This window comes from Marmota marmota, unplaced genomic scaffold, assembly GCF_001458135.2.
Source record: "Marmota marmota marmota unplaced genomic scaffold, marMar, whole genome shotgun sequence".
In the NCBI taxonomy this organism is placed as follows: Eukaryota; Metazoa; Chordata; class Mammalia; order Rodentia; family Sciuridae; genus Marmota; species Marmota marmota.
The window spans coordinates 42,307,998-42,331,201 of record NW_025999900.1 but is presented as its reverse complement, the minus strand read 5'-3'; the positions used below and the strand labels follow the sequence as shown (position 1 = coordinate 42,331,201).

The 23,204-nt window shown below is 37.7% G+C and overlaps 1 protein-coding gene and 1 long non-coding RNA gene across 2 annotated transcripts in view; one reads left to right on the top strand and one right to left on the bottom strand.

Annotated features, from left to right (window-relative positions):
* Positions 1-176: 176 nt before the first annotated feature.
* On the bottom strand, positions 177-778 carry LOC125615323. The gene is made up of 2 exons (XR_007345902.1): positions 551-778; positions 177-431 (listed from the first exon to the last, which is right to left on the bottom strand). It is a non-coding gene; the product is annotated as an uncharacterized LOC125615323 (long non-coding RNA).
* Positions 779-945: 167 nt separating this feature from the next.
* Positions 946-23,204, top strand: part of Nek9 (NIMA related kinase 9) — a 39,709-nt gene continuing 17,450 nt past the window's right edge. The window contains exons 1-13 of the mRNA XM_015494104.2: positions 946-1,315; positions 3,608-3,785; positions 5,824-5,879; positions 6,395-6,465; positions 8,155-8,260; positions 10,535-10,666; positions 12,409-12,519; positions 13,506-13,570; positions 17,352-17,402; positions 17,812-18,004; positions 20,112-20,256; positions 20,888-21,088; positions 21,420-21,466. Of these exons, the coding sequence (XP_015349590.1) occupies positions 1,097-1,315; positions 3,608-3,785; positions 5,824-5,879; positions 6,395-6,465; positions 8,155-8,260; positions 10,535-10,666; positions 12,409-12,519; positions 13,506-13,570; positions 17,352-17,402; positions 17,812-18,004; positions 20,112-20,256; positions 20,888-21,088; positions 21,420-21,466 (1,575 nt within the window). The 5' untranslated portion in view covers positions 946-1,096. The remainder of the gene's footprint in view (positions 1,316-3,607; positions 3,786-5,823; positions 5,880-6,394; positions 6,466-8,154; positions 8,261-10,534; positions 10,667-12,408; positions 12,520-13,505; positions 13,571-17,351; positions 17,403-17,811; positions 18,005-20,111; positions 20,257-20,887; positions 21,089-21,419; positions 21,467-23,204) is intronic.

Sequence of the window (23,204 nt, the reverse complement as noted above, 5' to 3'; positions counted from 1 at the left end):
GCTCCTCTTAATTAGCTGTGTTACAATGATCACTCAATTGGACGTTTTACTTGCCATTCTGTATTTCAGTTTCTGTAAAATGAGAATAGTGTGAGGATTAAGTGCCATGATAACAAAACATTTAGTATAGTGCCCAAAACATAACACTCAACAAATGTTAGCCATCATCCCTGTGCTGTAGGTCATATTTCTGCAATTTTATTTAAAAAAAAAAAAAAAGTTTGGCCATATGAAGTTTCTCAAGGTCGCATAACTGATGAAACTATTGCTCAATGTGCTGCAATTTTCTTGATGAGGGCAGGGAGCATCTTACTGCAGATTCTCCATTCCCAAATGTGTCTGGCATAGTGCTCAAAAAAAACGCTTCTTGAGGTCAGATGGTCAAAGATCTTTAAAAAAAAAAAAAAAAAAACCACAGGAGAATGTTGAATCTAGAAAACGAGAAGGGAGAGGAGAGTGTCGGGAGTGTTGACTGAAAATTTTTGTAGTGGTAAAGAAGATTCCAGGGAATCTAAAGGTAGTCCGAGGAAAAATAATTGGACCCACTGACCGAGATGGCGGGAGGCTATCAACATCCTATCATTATTACAATATCTCTTAAAAAGGAGCGCTGTCCAACGTTGGAAGGGACCGCTTCCCAATCACCATTCCTGCGGCGGGTCTGACGCCGAGACTGGAAGACCTCTGGACTTCCAGGAAGTAAGGGAACCTGGCCAGGGACGCAGGGAAGCCGGTTGCTGAGGCCGGAGAGTGCCCCTTCGGTGACGCCCTGACTCTGCCAAAGCCGGGCGGTTTCGCTCGGCTCTCACCACGCGCCCGCCAACTCCACCCCGAGGCCACACTTTTCCCCGTGGCCCCGAGGGCGGGAAGCCCGGGCAGCTGAACTAATCAAGTGGGCCTGCAAAGGCGGGGGAAACCTGGCCGGGCCGGAAACGCCGAGAACTGCTTCCGGGTCAGGGCCCCGGAGCCACCATGGAGACTCGCAGGGCTGCGGGGCCGACGGAACCGCAGGTCGGCGTCAGAACCAAGTGAAACGCTGCTTGGCCAGCGCCGCCTGGGACACGCAGGCCGGTCCCGGGGAGCCGCGGTCGCCGCCATGTCGGTGCTGGGCGAGTACGAGCGGCACTGCGACTCCATCAACTCGGACTTTGGAAGCGAGTCCGGGGGTGGCGGGGACTCGGGCCCGGGGCCCAGCGCCAGTCCCGGGCCGCGGGCCGGCGGCGGCGCGGCGGAGCAGGGGGAGCTGCACTACATCCCCATCCGCGTCCTGGGTCGCGGCGCCTTCGGGGAGGCCACGCTGTACCGCCGCACCGAGGTAGCGGCCCTCGGCTCTGGCCGCTGCCAGGCCGCCCCGAGCTTCTCCTTCCCGGTCCCTTCCTTCCCGACCTGCCCCCGGCTTCCTATGCGTCTTGAGCCTCCTTGCATAATGTTTAGACACCCGCAAGGCATATGTGTCAGGGTCTTCACCACTCTTTCAACTCACCTGCAATAGGAATTGCTTAGATTACTGATTTCCACTAACCGGTCATTTGTGCTTAGCCCGGGGAACCTGAGCAAATCACAGAACTGTCCATGAGATTTAGTTTTCTCATCTTTAAATTGGACTTAGTGATCCCCACCTTAAACCTTACCTTTATATTTTTAAGGTTATTTCGTGAATCAAACGAAGGTGTGTGCAAACTGTAAGTGAAAGTGGTATAGGAACGAGAGGTGTTGCCAAAACTTCCTTCCTTTCCTTGTGTAGCTTTCAAAGGTCGGGGTGGGGAGGAGGGGTATTGCTTCTGAATACCTCTACTTGCCTAGTTTTGTCATTATCTTTAAGTTCATAAATGATCACTCAATTGGATGTTCTTCTTGAAGATCATTGGGAAGATCGCCGTCTGTTGGTTTCTTCACTAGTGTTCATCTTGCAGGCTTCATGTGTGGAAAAATATTGGTTATTCTAAGTTCTTGGGGAAACAAGGACCCAATTGAGAACCCAACGTAAGCAGAATGATCTCAATCTCTTCTATCCACATTCACAATGTATATACATCCTTTACAAAGAATCCATGGATCACTGATTCCCAAGTTAGGAATGTATACTCAACTCCACAGTGGTTATTCTCCTTTCAAAAACCATAAATTAGATTTGGTAACTAGTGTCTTAAAACTTTAGCTCTAGGATAAACATTTAATGAGACTTGCTGAGGTAGCTGAAGGTGATTCATCTATAGGTGATCCATCTGCAGTTCTACTGTCTGCTCCAAGCCAGATTATATTGATTTTGTTTTGTTTTATCCTGCTGGGGATTGAACACAGGGCTCTGCACATGCTAGGAAAACTGTCTACCTCTGGAGCTATTCCCCACCCCAACCCAGCATATGTTTAAGACTGAAAGAAGAGGTGGTTGCAGGCGAATATCTTTAAATAATTCTTTTTATCCTAATGCCACATTACTGTAAAATGTTAGATTTACTGTTATTCTAAATTACATATTAGTAATCTGTTTTCTTACTTGCCTTGAATAAGATGAATGTTGCCCACTTAAAATTTAGAAGTAAATCTTGGACTGCAATTAGTTTCACATTTTCTTGCTCATCCCTTTCCATTATTACCCTATTAAATTGATTACTATTGTCTTGAGTTGAATTAGATCACACTTTTCCAGAATTGTAGAGCATTATCCTTATCACCAAATATTTCTTAGATCTGTGAAGGTTTAGTTAGAAGCATCCCTTTCCCTCTAGAAGGAAAGGTTCAGTTAGAAGCAGCCCTTTCCCTCTAGAAGGTTATGTTTTAGTAAGAAGATAAGCCAAGTAAGAAAACAAAGAGCATTTCAGTTGTATATGTATGTGAATGAAAACGAATAGACAAATGCCATTTAGGTATACGAATGCTTAAAACTAAGGGAATGGTTGCATTCAATAAGTGTACAATAAAAGGCTTATTAAAGTTTCCAAAGAAGTTTCAAAGTCCTGACAGAGGCATTCAAAAGGATGAAGAGGGTTATGTGGTGGAGATGCTTGTGGGCTGGGAAGCAGTACTAGGAAAGAATTAGAGGTATGATAAAAAGGAATAGACATGAGGAGCTACAGGTAAATTTTTATGAATAGAGAAAAGTGTGACAGGAGATCATAAAGGTGCACCATGGGGTCTGACCTATCTGGAAAATTAGATATTAGGAAAATCTTAATTTATAAAATTAGAGGCAAGCTTAGTATTTTCACTTTATAAGAAGCTGTGATCAGCTGTGGATGCTGTTATCCAGTTCTTTTTCAATATTCAAGCCCTGCAGCAGTCTCCTTTCTGACTAGCAGTCCTATAGGGTTCCTCAATAAAATCTTTAACGTCTGTACCCATCTTATATTTTTTCTTGGAACTGACATCATGCAAATTAAGTATTGCAATAAAGTAAGAAGTAAGATTAGTTCATTACTTCCTCCAGTTCTAAAGTAAATTATAATAATTATATGCAGAACCTTTAACCTACATCTGTTTAAAGGAAAAAATTAAGAGTCGATCTTTGCCCCTCTAGGAAGTTTTCTTTCTAGGCTTACAGATCTGGGCGTGGATTCATTCACTGCTGGGCAAGAGGAAAGCACAATGCTTCTGTTACTTGTTGTAGGATGACTCACTGGTTGTGTGGAAGGAAGTTGATTTGACCCGGCTGTCTGAGAAGGAACGTCGTGATGCCTTGAATGAGATTGTTATTCTGGCACTGCTGCAGCATGACAACATCATTGCCTACTACAATCACTTCATGGACAATACTACCCTGCTGATTGAGCTGGAATATTGTAACGGTAAGGTAGAATTCAGTGGGACTTCCTCTGCAAGTCATTCTTATTATGTTCATACTTACCTTGAGGGGAAGAGTACAAGAAAAGGCATATATAATAGTGATAAAACTTTAAATGGATTTGTAGAGTTTAAGAGAAATTGTTCAGGCTTTGGAGAGTTTTGAAGTGTTGTACAAAATAAGGGAAGGGATTTTCCCTTGAGTATTCATATTCTTCCTTGTGATTATAGTTCCATCTTCAAAATGTTTTTTCAGTTGGATATTACATTTATTTTTCAAATTTTTTCCTCATGAAATAATATTAGCCATTAGGAACATAGTGTGGTTTGGTAACACTGGATAGTTATTTTTATTGACTTTAGCTAAAGTTATCCTGTTGCAAGGTGTCTAAAGATCGTAACGGAATGACTGATTTCTTTAGATCATTTGTGTGTAAGATTTGAGTAGTGCCTGGTTAATGGGAAAATAGACAACCCATATCCCAAGTCCCTCTACTTTCTAGCTCTGTAACCTTGGACAAGAAACTTATCTCTGCCTTGGTTTCCTCAACTTAAAATGTGTTTATTGATAATCAGGCTTGGTGACACACACCTCTAATCTCAGCAGTTTGGGAGGTTAAGGCAAGAGAATCATAAATTCAAGGATGGTCTCAGCAACTTAGTGAGACCCTATTTCAAAAACAAAATGGACTGGGCATGTGGCTCAGTGGTTAAAAGCCCCTGGGTTCAATCCCCAGTAACAACATCAAAAAAGTTTGTATCTAGCTATAGGGTTGTATTAGATCATATTTTAAAGCCCTTAGGGTAGGATTTGGTATGTAGCAAGGTTTGGTACATCCTATACAAGAGAATACCCAAAGCCCCTTTTCGAGCTGCATGCTAAAGAGGTACCAGCATATTCTTCATTTATAACTTTTCTGCCTAGACTCTGGTCTTTCACAATTGTTTCTGGTTCTGATCAACTGTAAATATAGGATATTGTAGTAGAAAATTTTTAAGTAACAGAAACCTTCTTAAGAAGTTAAGTTTCTGAACTATGTAATGTTCTGAACAACTAATAATAAAAATTAAAAAAAAAAAAAGTTAAGTTTCTTTGTGGTTAGGAGGAACCAGAACAAATGATACATTTATTGAAACTCCGAATTACTAAATAGCAGGGGAAGAGAAATTATAAAAATTTACCCAGGCTAAAGTATAAGTTGCAGCCGAAAGTAAGACAAGCCAGGATTGTTTGCAATCTGTATTAGTTTATAAAAAAGTGAGAAGCAAATTAATACTTATTCCACAGGAAGAAATTCATAAAGGGAGTAATGATTGGGAACAATCTAGGAGTAAATTTTTTGGGAAACCTTTTCAGTAGAAAGTGGGAAGAAAAGATTGTTCATATGCACCCTGTATGTAAAACATTGCATCACGACATAACCCAGATGTTCTAGTAGTCACACTGGGAGAATTATAAAAATATTGCAGATTGGGCTGGGGTTGTGGCTCAGCAGTAGAGCACTTGCCTAGCACGTGCGAGGCCTTGGGTTTGATCCTCAGCACCATATAAAAATAAATAAATAAAATAAAGATATTGTGTCCAACCACAACTAAAAAGTAAATATGTGTGTGTGTGTGTGTGTATATATATATATGTGTGTGTGTGTATGTGTGTGTGTGTGCTGTGTGTGTGTATATATATATATATATATATATATATATATATATATATATATTGCAGATTCCTTCAAAAGAAGTCTAGAAAAGAAAATCATGACTTTGAAGCTATTTCATTATTAGGGTACTATAGGAATGGTCTTTACTGTCATCTTTTCTAAAAATACCACACTTCCCATTTTTGTCTTGAATTAGGGAGGGGAATCTTCATATAATATTTCTGATAGTTTTGTACCCTGTGAAAGGCCAAGAGAGAAGAAATTGTTTCCTTTAGAGAGGAAGTTGAATCCTTCATTTCCTTGCATCACCTGTTAAAACCCTATTAGATGGAGTCAAGTTTTTATCTCTACTAAGCATTCAAACCTGTTTCTTGTTTAATTTCAGGAGGGAACCTGTATGACAAAATCCTTCGTCAGAAGGACAAGTTGTTTGAGGAAGAGGTAATTTATATGTCTATGAAAGGAAGCTGAAATTATAAAGTAATTCTTACATTTTGGTTGTGAAGAGTTTTTTTCCCTTTTATTTGGACTCCTTCCGGACTCTGATATTCATTAGAAAGAAAACCTCTAACAAGAAACCTGTCTAGCTGCTTCCTGACCGTTTTACCTCTACATCATGGTTTACTCTGGCTTTCTTTTCTGGTTCTGTTACTGCATGCTGGTATGCACAGTATTCCATACTTTTGCATTCTTCCTGAGTTTCTACGAGAAAGAAACTGTTCCACTATACTATATTTTATGACAATAGAACTGTTTTATGGAGACCTGCTTTTTCTTTTTATCCCCTACCACTTTTCTTTGCTTATTCAACGTAGAAGCAAAAGATGTCAAGTCATGTTAATCATAACCTCTGGTTGCGGTTTCCTTTTTTGTTTGTTTGTTTTTGTTTCATGTGTGTGTTTATTTAAATTAATTTTTTGTTTACAAAACAAATATAATTTATTTTGTCTCTGCAGATGGTGGTGTGGTACCTTTTTCAGATTGTTTCAGCAGTGAGCTGTATTCATAAAGCTGGAATCCTTCATAGGTAATGAATAAAGAAAATGTATGGATAGATTCTTCTTTTTTCTTTTCTTTTTTTTTCCCTGCAGTACTAAGGGATTGAACCCAACGAGTTCTACTACTGAGCTATCTCCCCAGCCCTTTTTGGTTTTTATTTTGCCCAGGCTCAAACTTACAGTTCTTCTGCCTCAGTCTCCTGAGTTGGTGGAATTATAGGCATACATCACTGGGCCCAGCTAGCACTTTTTTTTTCTTTACCAAACAAGAGTTTTTCCATTGATATAATCAGGACAGGAAAGAGTGAATAATGAGGGGCTGGGGATGTGGCTCAAGCGGTAGCATGCCCGCCTGGCATGCGTGCGGCCCAGGTTCGATCCTCGGCACCACATACAAAGATGTTGTGTCCGCCGAAAACTAAAAAATAAATATTAAAAAATTATAAAAAAAAAAAAAGAGTGACTAATGAGAGAGATTATCTTCACTTTTTGAGATTAAACCATGTTTGTGATCTAGGAAGAATCTCCTCAGTAGCTAGATACCACTTAGTCATTACCTGTAGAGGTATCTTAGAGTTTAGTAGATTAACTTATCAGGAGAGCCGAGAAGGTAGTATGAGAAATAGTTTTAATCTGGATGGAATCCACAGTGAATGTTTTCTCTGTGCAATAATAATTAGCAATTGTTTTTAATTCTGTAATTAAGCTATTTTAATTTAAATAAATGGCATTTTGTAAGATTAATTGTGCAATTTTACTAAATATTTGATAAAAATTAGGGGGAACAAAACAGGTTTCTATTTATTTCTATCTATTAAATAGAACCATTTTTAAGAGCATTTCTGCATCATTATGCCCTTCTTTTGGGGATGGGGTACTGAAGATTGAGCCCAAGAATGCACTCAAACACTGAGCCACATCCCAGTCCTTCTTTTTTTTTTTTGAGGCAGGATCTCGCTAGATTATCTAGGCTGGCGGCAAACTTGTGGTCCTCCTGCATCAAGCTCCCAAATAGCTGGGATTACTGACATGTGCTACCTCACCAAACTGTAGTTAGCATATAATTCTTGGTGACTAGTGGATGGCTACTGTTGCATGTTATTTTCTTTTTAAAAGTAACAAAATATGTTGTTCTGGTTTATTCACATGTTTCAATAAAGGAAGCCAGAATCTAAACTAGGATTATTTTATTTTATACATGGTCAATCCATCTTTGGCAAAAGAGTCAGTGGCTTATTTAGATGATCTAAAACAGCCTAGTTGTGTTGATGCTGAGACATGTAGCCTCTTCTGCCGTAACAGATTTTTTAAAACCTTGACACCAATCAGATGCTAAATTGCAGTAATACTGAAATGGAAGGCATAAGTGGTAGTTGCAAAGAGTGCATTTTACAGGAATTATGGTTGCCTGCAGCCCTATTTTCTCATCTGACTTTCAGCTTTTCCTAATGGTGTCATTGGTATGGGATACACTCTATGTTGTGAAAGTCCTGTGTAGTGAAGTTAATTCTTTGCTTTTACTCCCTAAGTCCCCTTTTCAGTGTTAAAATATGTGTGAAAGTGATGATCACTGTGTAGGATATTTGGGGCCCCATAACAGAATCTGACCAGTGAGAATACATTCATATTTACTGTGTATTAATCTTGGCAGGATGTTTGGGTAAGATAAAACTGTTGACTATATGGACTTCATACATGGCATCTTTTTTTTTTTCCAGAGATATAAAGACATTAAATATTTTTCTGACCAAGGCAAACCTGATAAAACTTGGAGATTATGGCCTAGCAAAGAAACTTAATTCCGAATATTCCATGGCTGAGACGGTGAGTACAGGTTGCCCTTCTTTTTTTTTTTTTTTCCTTTTCCTTTCTAGCTCCATGAGAACCATACCCCCTAAATCTTGGACATTTTTCCCAAGACACTCTCTCCCTTTTTCTTTTTCCCCCTTGATTATACTAGTGATTGAATTCAGGGTGCTCTGCCATTGAGCTGTATCTCCTGCCCTTTTTATTTTTTGTTTCAAGACAGTGTCTTGCTAAGTTCTGAGACTGGCCTAAATCTTGCAGTCCTCCTGCCTCAGCCTCTAGAGTCACTGGGATTATAGGTGTGTGCCATCACATTGACATTGAAAATATTTTTTTTTCTTTAATATGTGTATTTTTAGTTGTTGATGAACCTTTATTTTATTCATTTATTTATATGTGGTGCTGAGAATCAAACCCAGTGCCTCCCACAGCTAGGCAAGAGCTCTGCCACTGAGCCACAATCTCAGCTCAAAAATCTTGTGTGTGTGTGTGTTTCCTTTGAATTCTGCTTCTGGTTCAGAGAGAAGCCTATGTTACAAGCAAAGCCTAATTAATGCCCAGCGAAGAATCAGTTCTTTAATAATCACAGTCTGAATTAGAAGACTCCCTTCAAACCTGATTTTGATTGGGTAAAAAGAAGACACAAGACACAGGGATCTTATCTTTTTAGTAATTATAAAATCCAATTATGGCCAGGCACGGTGATGTACTCCTGTAATCCCAGTGGCTTGGGAGGCTGAGACAGGAGGATCTCAGTTCAAAGCCAGCCTCAGCAACTTACTGAGGCACTAAACAAGTCTCTAAATAAAATAGAAAATAGAGCTGGGGATGTGGCTCAGTGGTCAAGTGCCCCTGAGTTCGATCCCGGTATCCCCCCAGAAATATCCAGTTATGATTGTTCTGCTTTTATAATGCTCTATCCTTAAAAGAACTTGGAAATGTAAGTTAAAAAATTATCTTTATCCTGATGTTTTTTGGATAACATCAAGATATGCCTGCAATATGTGTGTGTTTAGTTTTTATTTATTTACATGAGTTCTCTTATTATTCTAGGGTTGTGAGTCCCTGTTTCAGAAACTCATTTGTTTGTATGATGAAGGCCAAATTAAGTTTCTAAACATGCAATTATGTCCTTATATGGATTTTTCTCATCAAAAACAATCTGATAGGGCTGGAGTTCTAGCTCAGTGGCAGAGCGCTTGCCTAGCATGTGTGAGGTACTGGGTTCGATTCTCAGCACCATGTATCAATAAATAAAATAAAGGTCCATTGGCAACTAAAACAATATTTAAAAAAGAAAAGAAAAGAACAATCTGATAAAACCCAGACTTGACTTTTCTAAGCCATTTAAATGCAATGAATTATCTGAAAATTTATAAAGGACATGTATGTCATCTGAAAAAAAATTTTTTTTTCTCTGTTGAGTAAAGATGGCTTGTCCCAAATAGTGGGAGAAGCAGACTTTTGTACAGAACACTTTATTTCCGAACTCATTCTTTTGTGTGTGTGTTTATTTTTTTATTATTTATTTATTTTTTTACATGAACTCTCTTATTATTATTTTTTTTGCATTACAATGCTTAATACACCTTTATACCTCAATTTATTATATTTCTGTATCCAAGATATGTTCCAAACTCATTCTTAAAGCCAGACAATCTTCAAATTCCAAAGAAATTTACTAGCTACTTTAGTATCACACATGTTGAATTGAGCCATGTAAAAAGTTTCATTCCGGTGCATTTCAGTTAGAACTTTTAACCCATTCATTCAGTTACCATCTCCCCACTGCCAGTTCACATTAGTGAATTTTTACTGAGTCTGTCCCAATCTGTATGAAGTCTTCACTAGGCCTTGAATGCCTAAAGCCTGTGTGAACTAGGACTCAGAGCCATTGAGCCTTCCAAGTTGACCATAGTGCCCTTATCACAGATTGCCCTTTTATAACTGACCCAAGAAATTTTTTTTTTTTTTTAATTTTTTAATATTTATTTTTTAGTTTTTGGCGGACACAACATCTTTGTTTGTATGTGGTGCTGAGGATCGAACCCGGGCCTCACGCATGCCAGGCGAGCACGCTACCGCTTGAGCCACATCTCCAGCCCCGAAGAAATTTAATATGAATAAAATTTTTCCCCATAGTGGCATCATCTCATAAAAACCATTTTGGGATCTATTAGTGAATATTTTATGTTATTATCACTAGTTTATAGGAAATTTAACTTAACTAAAATGTTTATACAGTTACTTCAAAAGAGAAATTATTTTTTGTTTTTTTTCTTTGTTGTTCAGCTTGTGGGAACCCCATATTACATGTCTCCAGAGCTATGCCAAGGAGTGAAATACAATTTCAAGTCTGATATCTGGGCAGTCGGCTGTGTCATTTTTGAACTGCTTACACTCAAGAGAACATTTGATGCTACAGTAAGTTGGTATATTATCCCACATTGTCTTTGCAAGTGATTCAGATTGGTTAAGTGAATCAACTTCATTTATCTCTGAGCTTCTGATTTCTTAAACAGAAATCACTGTATTAAAAAATAACCTGTAGTCAGACACCAGATTAATATTATATCATTGAAATACTGAAGACTAGATTTATCTCCAACATTAATTCCCTACTGAAATGACCATAATCAAGCAATTTGAGCACTGTACTTGAATATGTTGACTCTGATTTTAAAACTGGCTCTAGCATCACCCGTGTGATGCTCCAGTTTGGAAAAGTTATTTCAATTCTTATGCTCTAGCTACATCTTTTGTTTGTTTGATTGATTGTTTGTTTGTTAAATGTGGTGCTGTGGGTTGAACCCAGAGCCTCATATATCTAGGCAAGTATGCTACCAGTGAGCTACATCCCATCACCCTTTAAAATTATTACAGAGTCTTATTAAGTTGTTCAGGCTGGCCTCAAAACTTTTGATCCTCCTAACATAGCCTCCTGAGTAACCGGCATTACAAGCTTAAAGGCATGTACCACCAACCCAGCTTACATAATTTTCTCTTTTTTAAAAATAAAGCCTGATATGAAGGAGCATTTCTCAAACTTTAATATGCATTCAAAATCACCTAGACATCTTGTTACAATACAGATTCTATTTCATCAGTGTTCAGGTAGAGATCTGATATTCTGCATTTCAAACAAGCTCCCACATGATGCTGATGATGCTTCTCCATGGACCACCACTTGAGTAGCTAAAGTGAAATCATGTTTATTCTCCTTCAATCAGATGTGAGAATTTAGGCAAATCATTTCTTGGATCCTCTATTTTTTTTTAATCTATGGAAACAACATATATTTCCCAAACAATATATAGTCCCTCATGAAAATTTTTAGATATTGTATGTGAAATATGCAAATGTAAAATTAAAAAAAAAGAAAAATGCAAATATAAGATAATGCAAACTCATTGGTCTTTTATGAGACCTATTTATTTTTCTAAATCCTGAAGTTTGTTCAGGTGTATCATCTAATTCTCCAGAATAATATAGTAGAAGAAAAATGACTTTTGGAGTCAGACTTTAGTTGGAGGATGGCTTTCCTTTTACTTTAAGTGTAATTTTGAGCAAGTTACTTTATATCTCTGAGCCCCATTTTTCTTGTGTAAAAATTGATAATGATAATAACTTCTTTTTGTTGTCCTTGTAAACATAAAAAAGATCATATATGTAATATACCTACTGGTCTTTCAATTAGATTGTTGTAATATTAGAATAATTTTATTCTTATCACCTTGTTATTATAAGATATCTGTGTATTATTTACTCTATTGCCTGTTCAGCCATTATTTAGGATATATACATTAGGAGATAAATTAGTTGGCAGGAGAGTTACTTAAAGTAAAGAAGCATAACTAATTATGCTTTCCTTTATCTTGGGATTCAGTTGAAGATTATAATATATTCTGAGCAATATGCTGTTGGCTATATAGTCATAATTTTAATCTCCATTTTGGCCATTTAGCTTAATTTCATCTGATAGCAGCATTGCATCCCCAACCATTTCTTGCTGATGCATACTGATAGTTATAATATTATATCAGACCTAATATAGAACAATTGCCAACTCTTTAAATAATGGTCACAGACATCCCTGAGCCCCTGCTGGTAGATTATAATGTCATCTTTATATAACCAGGAACAATGCAGTCATCATTTTCTCATAGAACCCACTCAACTTGTGTGTGAAGATCGTGCAAGGAATCCGTGCCATGGAAGTCGATTCTAGCCAGTACTCTTTGGAATTGATCCAAATGGTCCATGCGTGTCTTGACCAGGTAGGTCTGACTTATATATTGATTTCAATTTTACATTTTCCTTTTCTAGCCTCAGTGTTTAGGATATGGCATAGATACAGACCATACAGAACCACATTATCTTCCCAGATAAATGCATTCTGGTATTGGCAACTACCATGAGTTGCCAATACCAGAATAGGTATTGGCAACTCATGGTAGTTAAATACTCCTACTAACAAATTTTTACATTATTTTGCTGTATTAATTTTCAACATGGTTTTGCCATCCAAACTGTGCTCTATATTTTACAGTCAAAATTTACCTCTATAAATTGATTTTGTAAAATGCAGTCAGAGATGTAGAGTTTCTGATTGTTGTGTTTTCTCTTTGTTTGGTACTGGGGATTGAACTCAGTAGGGCTTAACCACTGAGTCACATCACCATTTCTTTTTATTTTTTATTTTGAGACAGGAATTCCCTAAAGTACTTAAGCCCTTGCTAAGATGGTTGGTGAGGCTGACCTTGAACTTGTGATCCTTCTGCCTCAGCCTCTCAAGTTGCTGGGATTTTTAACTTATAAAACTCTAACTAGGTGTGCATTGCCACACCTAGTTAGAGTTTTATAAGTTAAAAAAAAAGAATTATGTTTCTGGATACCACCCCAGACCAACAGAATTTCTGTGGCTAAAGTTTAAAAATCTTTATTTGTAATATTTGTAATATGCACCCCAGTGATTATTCTGTGCCACATGTATTGAGGTTTGAGAGCTACTACCCTAATTGAACAAGTGAAGAACATGCATTATAAACATCCTCTTTCATGTACAGTGTTGATGGTGACAAGAGGATAGGCATTAAACATGGAATGTGACGTTAAGAAATGGTGATTTTTTGAAACAAAAGGCTAATGTACAGTAGTCTTTGACTAATTAATCTTCATCCTTATAAGACAAAGTAAAATTTCTCATTAGATCCGATATTACCCATTTCTTTTAAGTGAAAACTAATCTATTTTTACTTTTTAGGATCCTGAGCAGAGACCCACTGCAGATGAACTTCTGGATCGTCCTCTTCTCAAGAAACGCAGGAGGTAAAGTACAAATAGATCACTTTCATTAGAGATGTTTGACTGCTATAGAGGCCTGATCAGAATACTACAGGAAAAGGTGGAGTTTCCTAACTTGGCCACTGTAGTGTTATTTTCTACCAACACTTCTGCTCCCATTGCTTGAGAGTGATTTCTAGCTTTTACTTCCTTAACTATTTGCTCTAAATTTGTACTGATTAGACCCAAAAGCCCTCTACTCCCTCAGTACGTGTATTTTCTATTCTACAGTATAGGCATTGATACCCATAAGGTTGTATCTAAGTTCTGGCATTATCTTTGCCAAATTATTTAACAGCTCTTTTTGTTGTTGTTCTTGTTTGTTTTATCCACTATAGAGTGAGGTAAGGTGAGGAATAAAGAAGGTAACACATATAAGGTGCTCAGTCTGGGACCTGGTAGAAAGTGCTTAGCAGCTGTTGGATACAGATGTGAATTTGGGCATTTTTTTTTTTAGGTATGATTGTTGAGATGGTGTGTTGGAGTTGGACGAGTGTTCTTTATGAACTTCTTGTCCACTTCTTGAGGTCAATTTTTATTAACTTCTGACAAACTCTTTCCTGAGATTTTTTCTGTCCCAGGTCTCTAGAGGTAGGCAGGCTATCCTTCCTGTAGGAGGCTTCAAGCCTCAACTTAAAGGAGAAGTATTCCTTATCTTTTCTTAAATTTTCTAGTTTGTATTTCACCTTATTATTTTTGCCCCACTACACTTTATATCTTTTTTAAATATATCCTTCAAATATTCAAACATTTACTGTACTCATTTTTAAGTCTTGTTCTTATATGTACTAAGTATGTACGTCATTCCATAATTGTTGCTATTTATCTTTATTCTGTTTTCATTTAATTAATCTTTTATTAGTGTTTTTGTGTTTATTCAAACATATTATTATTTTAATCAGTGCAATAATTGTTATTTTTATGGTATAGTGTGACATTTTAATACGTATACATAATGTGTAATGATCAGTTCAAGATATTTGACATATCTCTCACCTCAGACATTTATCATTTCTTTATGTTGGAAACCTCCAAACTCCTCCCTTCTAGTTATTTTGATATATTCAATTAATTTTGTTAATCATAGTTATCCTACTATGCTATGTAGAACATTAGAAGTTATTCCCCCTATCCAGCTGCACCCCTGTACCCATTAATTATCATCTCTCCATCCCTCGCTCATCCACACCCTTTCTAGCTCCGGTAATTACTCTTCTGTTCTCTACTCCTTTAAGGTAAACTTTTTAGGTTCCAAATGTAAGAACATGCAGTGCTTATTTACTTTGCTTGATTTATTTCACTTATAATATCCTCCAGTTCCATCTGTTTTCCTGAAAATGCTGATGAATAGTATTCTACTCTGTGTGTAGTCTACATTTACTTTATCTATTTACCCATTGATGGATACCTATGCTGATTTTATATTTTGCCTATGAGGAATAGTACTGCAATAAACATGCAAGTGTAGGTGTCTCTTTGATATACTGATATCAATTCCTTTGTATACATACCCAATAGAAGGATAGCTGGATCAAATGGTAGTTCTATTTTCAGTTTCTTGAGGAACTCCCATACTCTTTTCCATAATGTCTGTGCTAATTTATTGCCAATAACAGTGTCTGACAAGTTTCCCTTTCTCTATATCCTTGCAGCATTTGTTACTTTTTATATATATTTTTTAATAATAGTAATTCTAACTGGTGGTGGTTTTGATTTGCATTTCTCTTATGATTAGTAATGTTGAGCATTTTATCCTGTATTTACTGGTCATTTGAATATCCTCTTTCAAGAAATGTGTATTCAGATCATTCACCCATTTTTTAAATCTTCTTTTTTTTCATTCACACATTTTTTAAATGAGATGATTTGAGGGTTTTTTTTGCCATTGACTTGTTTATGTTCCTTATATATTCTGGAATCAATAGTTTGCCAATATTTTCTCCTCTCTAGATTTCTCTTAATACTATTGATTGTTTCCTTTCTGTATAGAAGTTTTTTAGTTTGATATAATCCCGTTTGTCAAATTTTGCTTTTTTGCCTATGCTTTTAGGGTAAAAGCCAAAAAGATAGACCAGTGTCCTGAAGCATATCTCCTTTATTTTCTTTTGATAGTTTTATAGTTTGGGGGCTTACATTATGCATTTGATCCATACTTAACCTCTAACCAGTGATTTGGTGCCTAGAATTATGTGTCATACTCCAGATATAGCACTATGACCTTCCATTAATGTTTTATGCCAATTCAAGCAATATCACCCTTTGGGGCTGGTTAAACACATTCATAAATTTTATCTAGTTTATACCCAACAATATAGTCAATGTTTAAATCTCTTATTGAAATACTCCAATTAATAAATATTTTTATGGTACTGGGAATTGAACCCAGGACAGTTCTATCTCTGATCTACATCCCCAGCCCTTTTACCAGTTTATTTTATTTTATTTTGAGATGGGGTGTTATAAAGCTGCCCAGACTGACCTTGAACTTATGATTCCCCCTACCTCAGCCTCCTAAATCACTGGGATTATAGACGTATGCCACTGCAGCAACCCAGTTTTGGACAAAATAGAGTTTATTCAGTGCAGTAAGCAATTTAACAAGTGTCAATTTTATAGTTTCGCCCAGTGGAATATGCCAACATCTATCAGTACTAGTAGAACCTTAGTTGATAATTTTTAATTGAAATTTTTATTGAAATAATTATATATTTACCTGGAGTACTTTGTTGAAAAAAACATAAGATAGAAGTTTTCTAGACAGAGAAAATAGCATAAGCAGAAGCACAGACACAGGAAGTTGTGGGAAATGTTCAGGAAACACAAAGCCCTATTTGGCTAGATTAGCTATTCTAGACCTGGGGTTTTCCGTGCAAAATCTGAGGAGCTTTCACAAATTACTGATACCTGAGCACTGCCCTAATAGTTCAGCTATGATAGATTTAGTCAGAATGATAATCCTGGACCAGAACATAAGGTGTAAGTGGAAAAAAAAAAGACTACAAAGAGAGAATCTTGAATACCAGGCTTAATTTAAAAATAGTACAGAAGTATTGGGCATTTAGGAGAGAACAGCTCACGTGATGAGAGGCGTACTTAAGGAAGAGTCATTTAGCAGTACTAGGATTGATGTTAGGTTACAAAGAACGGATGAAAGTGGGCAGGACTGTGGTGAGGCTGACTAGGAGGCACTGCCACAGTATAGATAGGAAATAAAGTTGCCCAGAGCTAAGGTGATGAGACTGGACAGGAAGAGTTGTGTTTTATAAAAGGTGCTGTATAGGTAGGATCCATAGAATTGAAATGTTGAAGAAAGGAGGAGAAAGGAGTCAAAGATGATTGAAGAAGGGGGAAGGAGTTTGCCAGTTACAGAAATAGGTAAGTCAGAAAGCAAAGCTGGTTTAGGAAAGAGATAATAAGCCCAGGTTTGGAGATGCTTGATTTGGGGAGTCAGTGGGCAGACTAGATGGAGATATCTATCATGTGCATCAGAGGTTCTTAAGGCTCCCTGCTCCAACCTAGACTGGTTCTCAGAAATAGAAAGCAAGTGGCCCCAAACTACTGACTCTCTTTAATATAATCAATTGTCTAAAGCAAGATCTTATAACTGTTTTGAGTTGTATCAAGGTACCTTCCTAAAAATATTGTCATATTGTAGGATGCATTCAGTTAATAAAATTAAATCTGTGAAATATATTAAAGAGACACTGTTGCCTTATAGAAACCTATTATTTCAAAATTCATGTGTCTTTTGCTTTTCTTTTGGTAGAGAGATGGAAGAAAAAGTCACTCTGCTTAATGCACCTACAAAGAGACCAAGGTAATGCTCAAGAAACTATTAATACTATATGTACTGAATTTCCACCAGAAGGGTCTTACTTAGGTCTATGCATTATTTGATCCCAGTGGCCTTTGATATCTTCTTAGGAGCCACCATGTGCTTAAATTTCTGAAAAGAGAGCCATAATTTCACCTTACACTAACATGGACAGCATTACATTGATGAATGTTGAAAAGTATAGGTGTTATGGATCAGAATAGAAACTGGCCTGGCCAAACTGTGATGAATACCTGAGGCAGGAATTGCAAAGCTTGCTGTGAGAGAGGGTTGAAAGAATATATTTTTTTATATCATAATTGGCAGTACTTTTAAGGGAACAGACTGGAAGCAGTCTTCTTTGAGATTGTTTTTATGTTAAATGTGCCTTTGTTCTGGGGGTTGCTGGCAGGTCAAGCACCGTGACTGAAGCACCCATTGCTGTGGTAACATCACGAACCAGTGAAGTCTATGTTTGGGGTGGTGGGAAATCCACCCCCCAGAAACTGGATGTCATCAAGAGTGGCTGTAGTGCCCGGCAGGTGTGCGCTGGGAATACCCACTTTGCTGTGGTCACAGTGGAGAAGGAACTGTACACCTGGGTGGTAAGTGAGAGCTAAGGACTTTTGGAACAGTGCTGTCAGCCTACTTGTTTCCTGGGCCATGATGTCGAAGCATTTTGTTAGTCATATGATGCAGGCTGCAACATGGGGTGATGGAACTTCAGCTCTACGAGAATGGAAATTCTGTTTGGTTCACTGATGTATCTAGCATGCCTGGTACATACTAGGTTACCTGTCAGCATTTTCTGAATGAATGAAAGAGGCAAAGAAAACTAAAAGAGCCCTAGCTTTGGACTCAGAAGAAGACCTGGCTCTTCAATTTATAGTTAGAGGATGTACTTTGTTTCATTATTGTGAGGTTCAGAGCAGCTAGTATTTGTGAAATAGCTTTACAGAGGAAATATTGCACCATGTCAGGAAACCTCTGACTCCCACTGGTGGTTGAAGATGCCTAGGTATATCTTACATAGAACTTTTCTTGGTTGCCTTCTTACCTGCTTAACACAGTGAGTTTGTTGTTTCTTACCTCCCATTTTCTCCTTCACCTGCAGTGAAACCTTCATCCCTATCACTCAGTTGCGTCTTGACAAAATAACTGATAAATTGCCAAAGTAAAACAGGTGTTGTGTTTTCTTTTTGGTTTATGGATTTTTTTTTATTTTCATGGGACAAGGGATTGACCCAGGGCACTCCACTACTGAGCTACATCCCCAGCCCTTTTATTTTTAATTTTGAGATAAGGTCTTGCTAAGTTGTCCAGGCTGGCCCTGAATTTGTAATCCTGCCTCAGCCTCCCAAGTTTCTGGGATTACAGTTGTGCACCTTTGTGCCCAGCAAAACGGATGCATTTTAGCCCTTACCTTATTAACCTCTTGGCAGTGTTTGCCATCATGGACCACTCCCTTTTCTTTTCTTTTTTTTTTTTTTTTTATTAGTTACTCAAGACAATACAATGATCTTGACATATCATACATTTGATTCAAATGGGGTATGAATTCTCATTTTTCTATGTGTGCAGATTGCAGGTTCACATTGGTTATATAGCCACTTATATACATACAGCAATACTAGTGTCTGTTGTATTCTGCTGCCCTCCTTATCCCCCCTCCCCTTGACCACTCCCTTCTTGAAGCATTGTTTTCACTCAGCTTCCATGGGAGCAGGTTCTAGTGGCTTCCCCCTGTCTCTTTGGCCTTGCCTTCTCAGGCTTATTTCATGCTGCTTTTTCTTTACCCTACCTTATATTCGGCCCTTGGTTCCTTTCCCCGAGGGAATTCATTGTTTTCAGTGGTTTAACAATATCTTCTCCATGAGGACAGGGACTAAAGTTATCTCCCATGAGTGAGGAGTAGGCACACAACTGTTGAGTGGTTAAAAGAATGATTTGGCCTTGGTTGTAGAGTGATGACTTACTGTTATTTCCTTAGACCCTGTTCCTTAAAGAATTAGCCTCTGGGGGTGGCTTCCAGAAGTAGAGTGAAACCAGTGCTTTAAACATCATTTGTATAAGGACTTATAGTTGAGTCCTTGGAAAGAATTACTTATCTCTGTAAACTGTAGAAAAGTCATGAGGACTGTTCTCAGTTCTGTATAGCAGCTTCTTTGATGTTGCCAGATTTTTTTTATAACTGTTCTGTGTTTCAAGTAAACTGACCAAAATTATCCATAATTAAATGTATAGTTCACCTTAGAGTTAGTTGAAGAACAAGAGAAATGTATCCTTTTAAGGCTTGTTAATACTTTTTAAGATTTTTAACCCGTGGGCAGTGATTTTATACTACCTACTATTAAAAGGTTTAATCCCCTTACCCATTTTTTTTTCCTAATTTCTAAATTTCCAGCTGTTTTTTTCCTTTTTATTTTTCTTCATAAGAGGTTATATTAGCTGGGTGCAGCTATAATCCCAGATACCCTGGAGGCTTAGGCAGAAGATCTCAAATTTGAGGCAAGTCTGGGCACTTTGGCAAGACCCCCATTTCAGAAATAAAAAGGGCTGGAAATTTAGCTCTGAGATAGAATTCTAAGTTTGCTCCCCAGTACCATCCCCACACCACACACACACTCGAAGAAGATGAAGAAAAGAAGTTATTTTAAAGATAGCCTGTTAGTGTGAAAAGTTAAAATTTCACAAGACCTCTTTATTTCACAGAACATGCAAGGAGGTACTAAACTCCATGGTCAGCTGGGCCATGGAGACAAAGCTTCCTATCGACAGCCAAAGCATGTGGAAAAGTTGCAAGGCAAAGCTATCCGTCAGGTGTCATGTGGTGATGATTTCACAGTCTGTGTGACAGGTAAGCCATCAACAGAAAACATCTGAGTACATTTAATGTAGAGATTGTGCTTAAATCTGTGCAGTTTTAGTTAAGATTTTAACCCCCCCACCATCAAAAAAAAAAAGTGTTCAAGGAAACAAAGATATTGAGAAATATGCCCATTAATAACAATACTCCCAATTTGCTGTTCTTAGGGAATGATTGGCAAGAAGACAGATGGGATAGGTGGATAACACAGAAGAGGCAGGATTAGGAGAAATACATTGTGTGTCCCATTTGAGGGAGAAAATAATCTTACTACCTCTGGAGGCTGTGGATAACAAAATCAGGATCAAGAGCTAAATTTAGTTTTGGGCTAGTCATTACTCATTTTATGATTCCTGGTACTTCTCTTTTTATCTCTAAGATAGAGTCCTTAAACATGACAGCACTGCCATTTTTAAACTATTTATTACAGTAATAATAAACACCTACAGCTCTAGACTTAAATACAGATAGCTCTAGACTTACATAATGTGTCCTTTTGGTTTCTCTGATACAGTAAACTCATGTGCAGTCATTGGCTGGATCCTCATTTTAGCCCTGTCCAGCTTTCTGATTGGACAAAATAAGTCAGTCCTGTGATGAGTTGTTTGCTTTTCTTTTGCAGATGAGGGTCAGCTCTATGCGTTTGGATCAGATTATTATGGCTGCATGGGGGTGGACAAGGTTGCTGGCCCAGAAGTGCTAGAACCCATGCAATTGAACTTCTTCCTCAACAATCCAGTGGAACAGGTCTCCTGTGGAGATAATCATGTAGTGGTTCTGACACGAAATAAGGAAGTCTATTCTTGGGGCTGTGGAGAGTATGGTAAGTGTAGCCTTACTTCTGTTTACTTCTTCCCCGGTGCACAATCCAACTTCAGATTTGCATGCATCCAAACATATCACGTAGCTCTATTCCAGGGCTGAGGTTATGGTTCAGCAGTAGAGCGCTTACATAGCAGACGTGAGGCCCTGGGTATGATCCTTGCACCACATAAAAATAAATAAGTAAAATAAAGGTATTGTGTCCAACTACAACTAAAAAATAAATATTAAAAAAAAGAGAAGTGTTAATTTCATTAAAGAGACTCTATAGAACATCTTCATTTGAAAGAAGGCTGTAATCCGAATGATTTTGTTTCTTATTTGTGTTTCAGGACGACTGGGTTTGGATTCAGAAGAGGATTACTATACACCACAAAAGGTAAAATCAGAAGCAGCTTCTTCCTAAAGCTTATCTAAGTCACATAGGAAGAACACATTCTTTTCCTGACTCTTCATATCAAGGTGTTAATTTCTAAAGTATTTTGACAATCTAGGATTCCTGGTTTAGTGTTATCATCTGACTAAATCATAGTGGATACAACTACTGTGGACACAGTAGAGTCACATCTTACTCAGGGATGAGAGCTAAAATCAGCATATACAGAGGAAAAGTCACATACTGTTAAATATACATAGAAAACTCCTCAGGAACATACTGGAAAGCAATATGCTATCTCTTAACACAGCCATTTTTCTCCTCGTGGTTTCTATGTTAAACACCAGATGAAATAGTTTTTGTTTAGGAATCATGTGGTGCAAATCGTCATATCTAATTACTCAGCACTTCGAGAGGCTCGCCGGAGTTGAAACCAGCTGAGGGAAAGTCATCTTCTTTCACACCCCCCTGGGGCATAGGCTGGAGGGGTACCTACCATTGACTATACCATTTACTGTTAGAAGTTTTTATTTACATTTTAAAATTAACTGGTGTTTTTGTGGGGTCCACCCTCAATGGGATTCACAGCAGTTGCTCTTCTGAAAGCTATCGTAGAAATTGTGAGGTTTGAGGCTTCAGGTTTCATACACATTAGCTAAAGAAGAATGTGGGCATTTGCAAATGTTCTCTCGGATATGCGGATGCTAACTCAAAATAAGTGGGGGGAGGTAGGGAAGAATAGAAGTACTTTGGATTAGACAAAGGGGAATGAAGGGAAGAGAAAGGGAATGGAAATAGGGAAGATAGTAGAATGAATTGGACGTAACTTTCCTATGTTCATGTATGAATACACGACCAATGTATTTTCACATCCTGTGTAACCAGAAGAATGGGAAGTTATACTCCATATATGTATAATTTGTCCAAGTACATTCTACTGTCATGTATAACTAAAAAAACAATTTTTTTTTCCAATCCAATTCTCTTATTATTTTTATTATGGCTCAGATTTTCCCTTCTTTGACCAGTGTGTGGATATGATAGCAGTAACTCCACTAGACATTTGGTTTCATGATTCGAGTTTATATTCACCATCTTACCACTTGTCTCATCTGTTTTATATTCTTTTTTTTTTTTTTTAGCTACACATGACATTACAATGATCTTGGCAATTCATACATTTGAATCATTGGGGTATAATTTCTCATTTTTCTAATTGTACAGATTGCAGAATCACACTGGTCATAGAGTCACCTATATACATACAGCAATCATAATGTCTATTCTATTCTGTGCCCTTCCTATCCCCCCTACTCCTCCCCTCCCCTCCCATCATTTCTCTCTATCCAATCTAATGTGATACACTTTTTTTTTTCTTTTTCTCATCACAACATCATACATGTATTCTGTATAACGATGAGGTTCTCCTTCCATCTTCCGTGCAACTCCCCTTCTCCCTCTTTTTCCCTCCCACCTCTCTTCCCTATTTAGTGGTAGTCTTCTTCTCATGCCCTTCCTCCCTATCCCATTTTGAGTCACCCCCCTTATATCAGAGAAGACATTTGGCATTTGTTTTTTAGGGATTGGCTAACTTCACTTAGCATAATCTGCTCTAATGTTATTCATTTCCCTGCAAATGCCATGATCTTGTTATTTTTTAGTGCTGAGTAATATTTCATTGTGTATAAATGCCACATTTTTTTAATCCATTCATCTATTGAAGGGCATCTAGGTTGGTTCC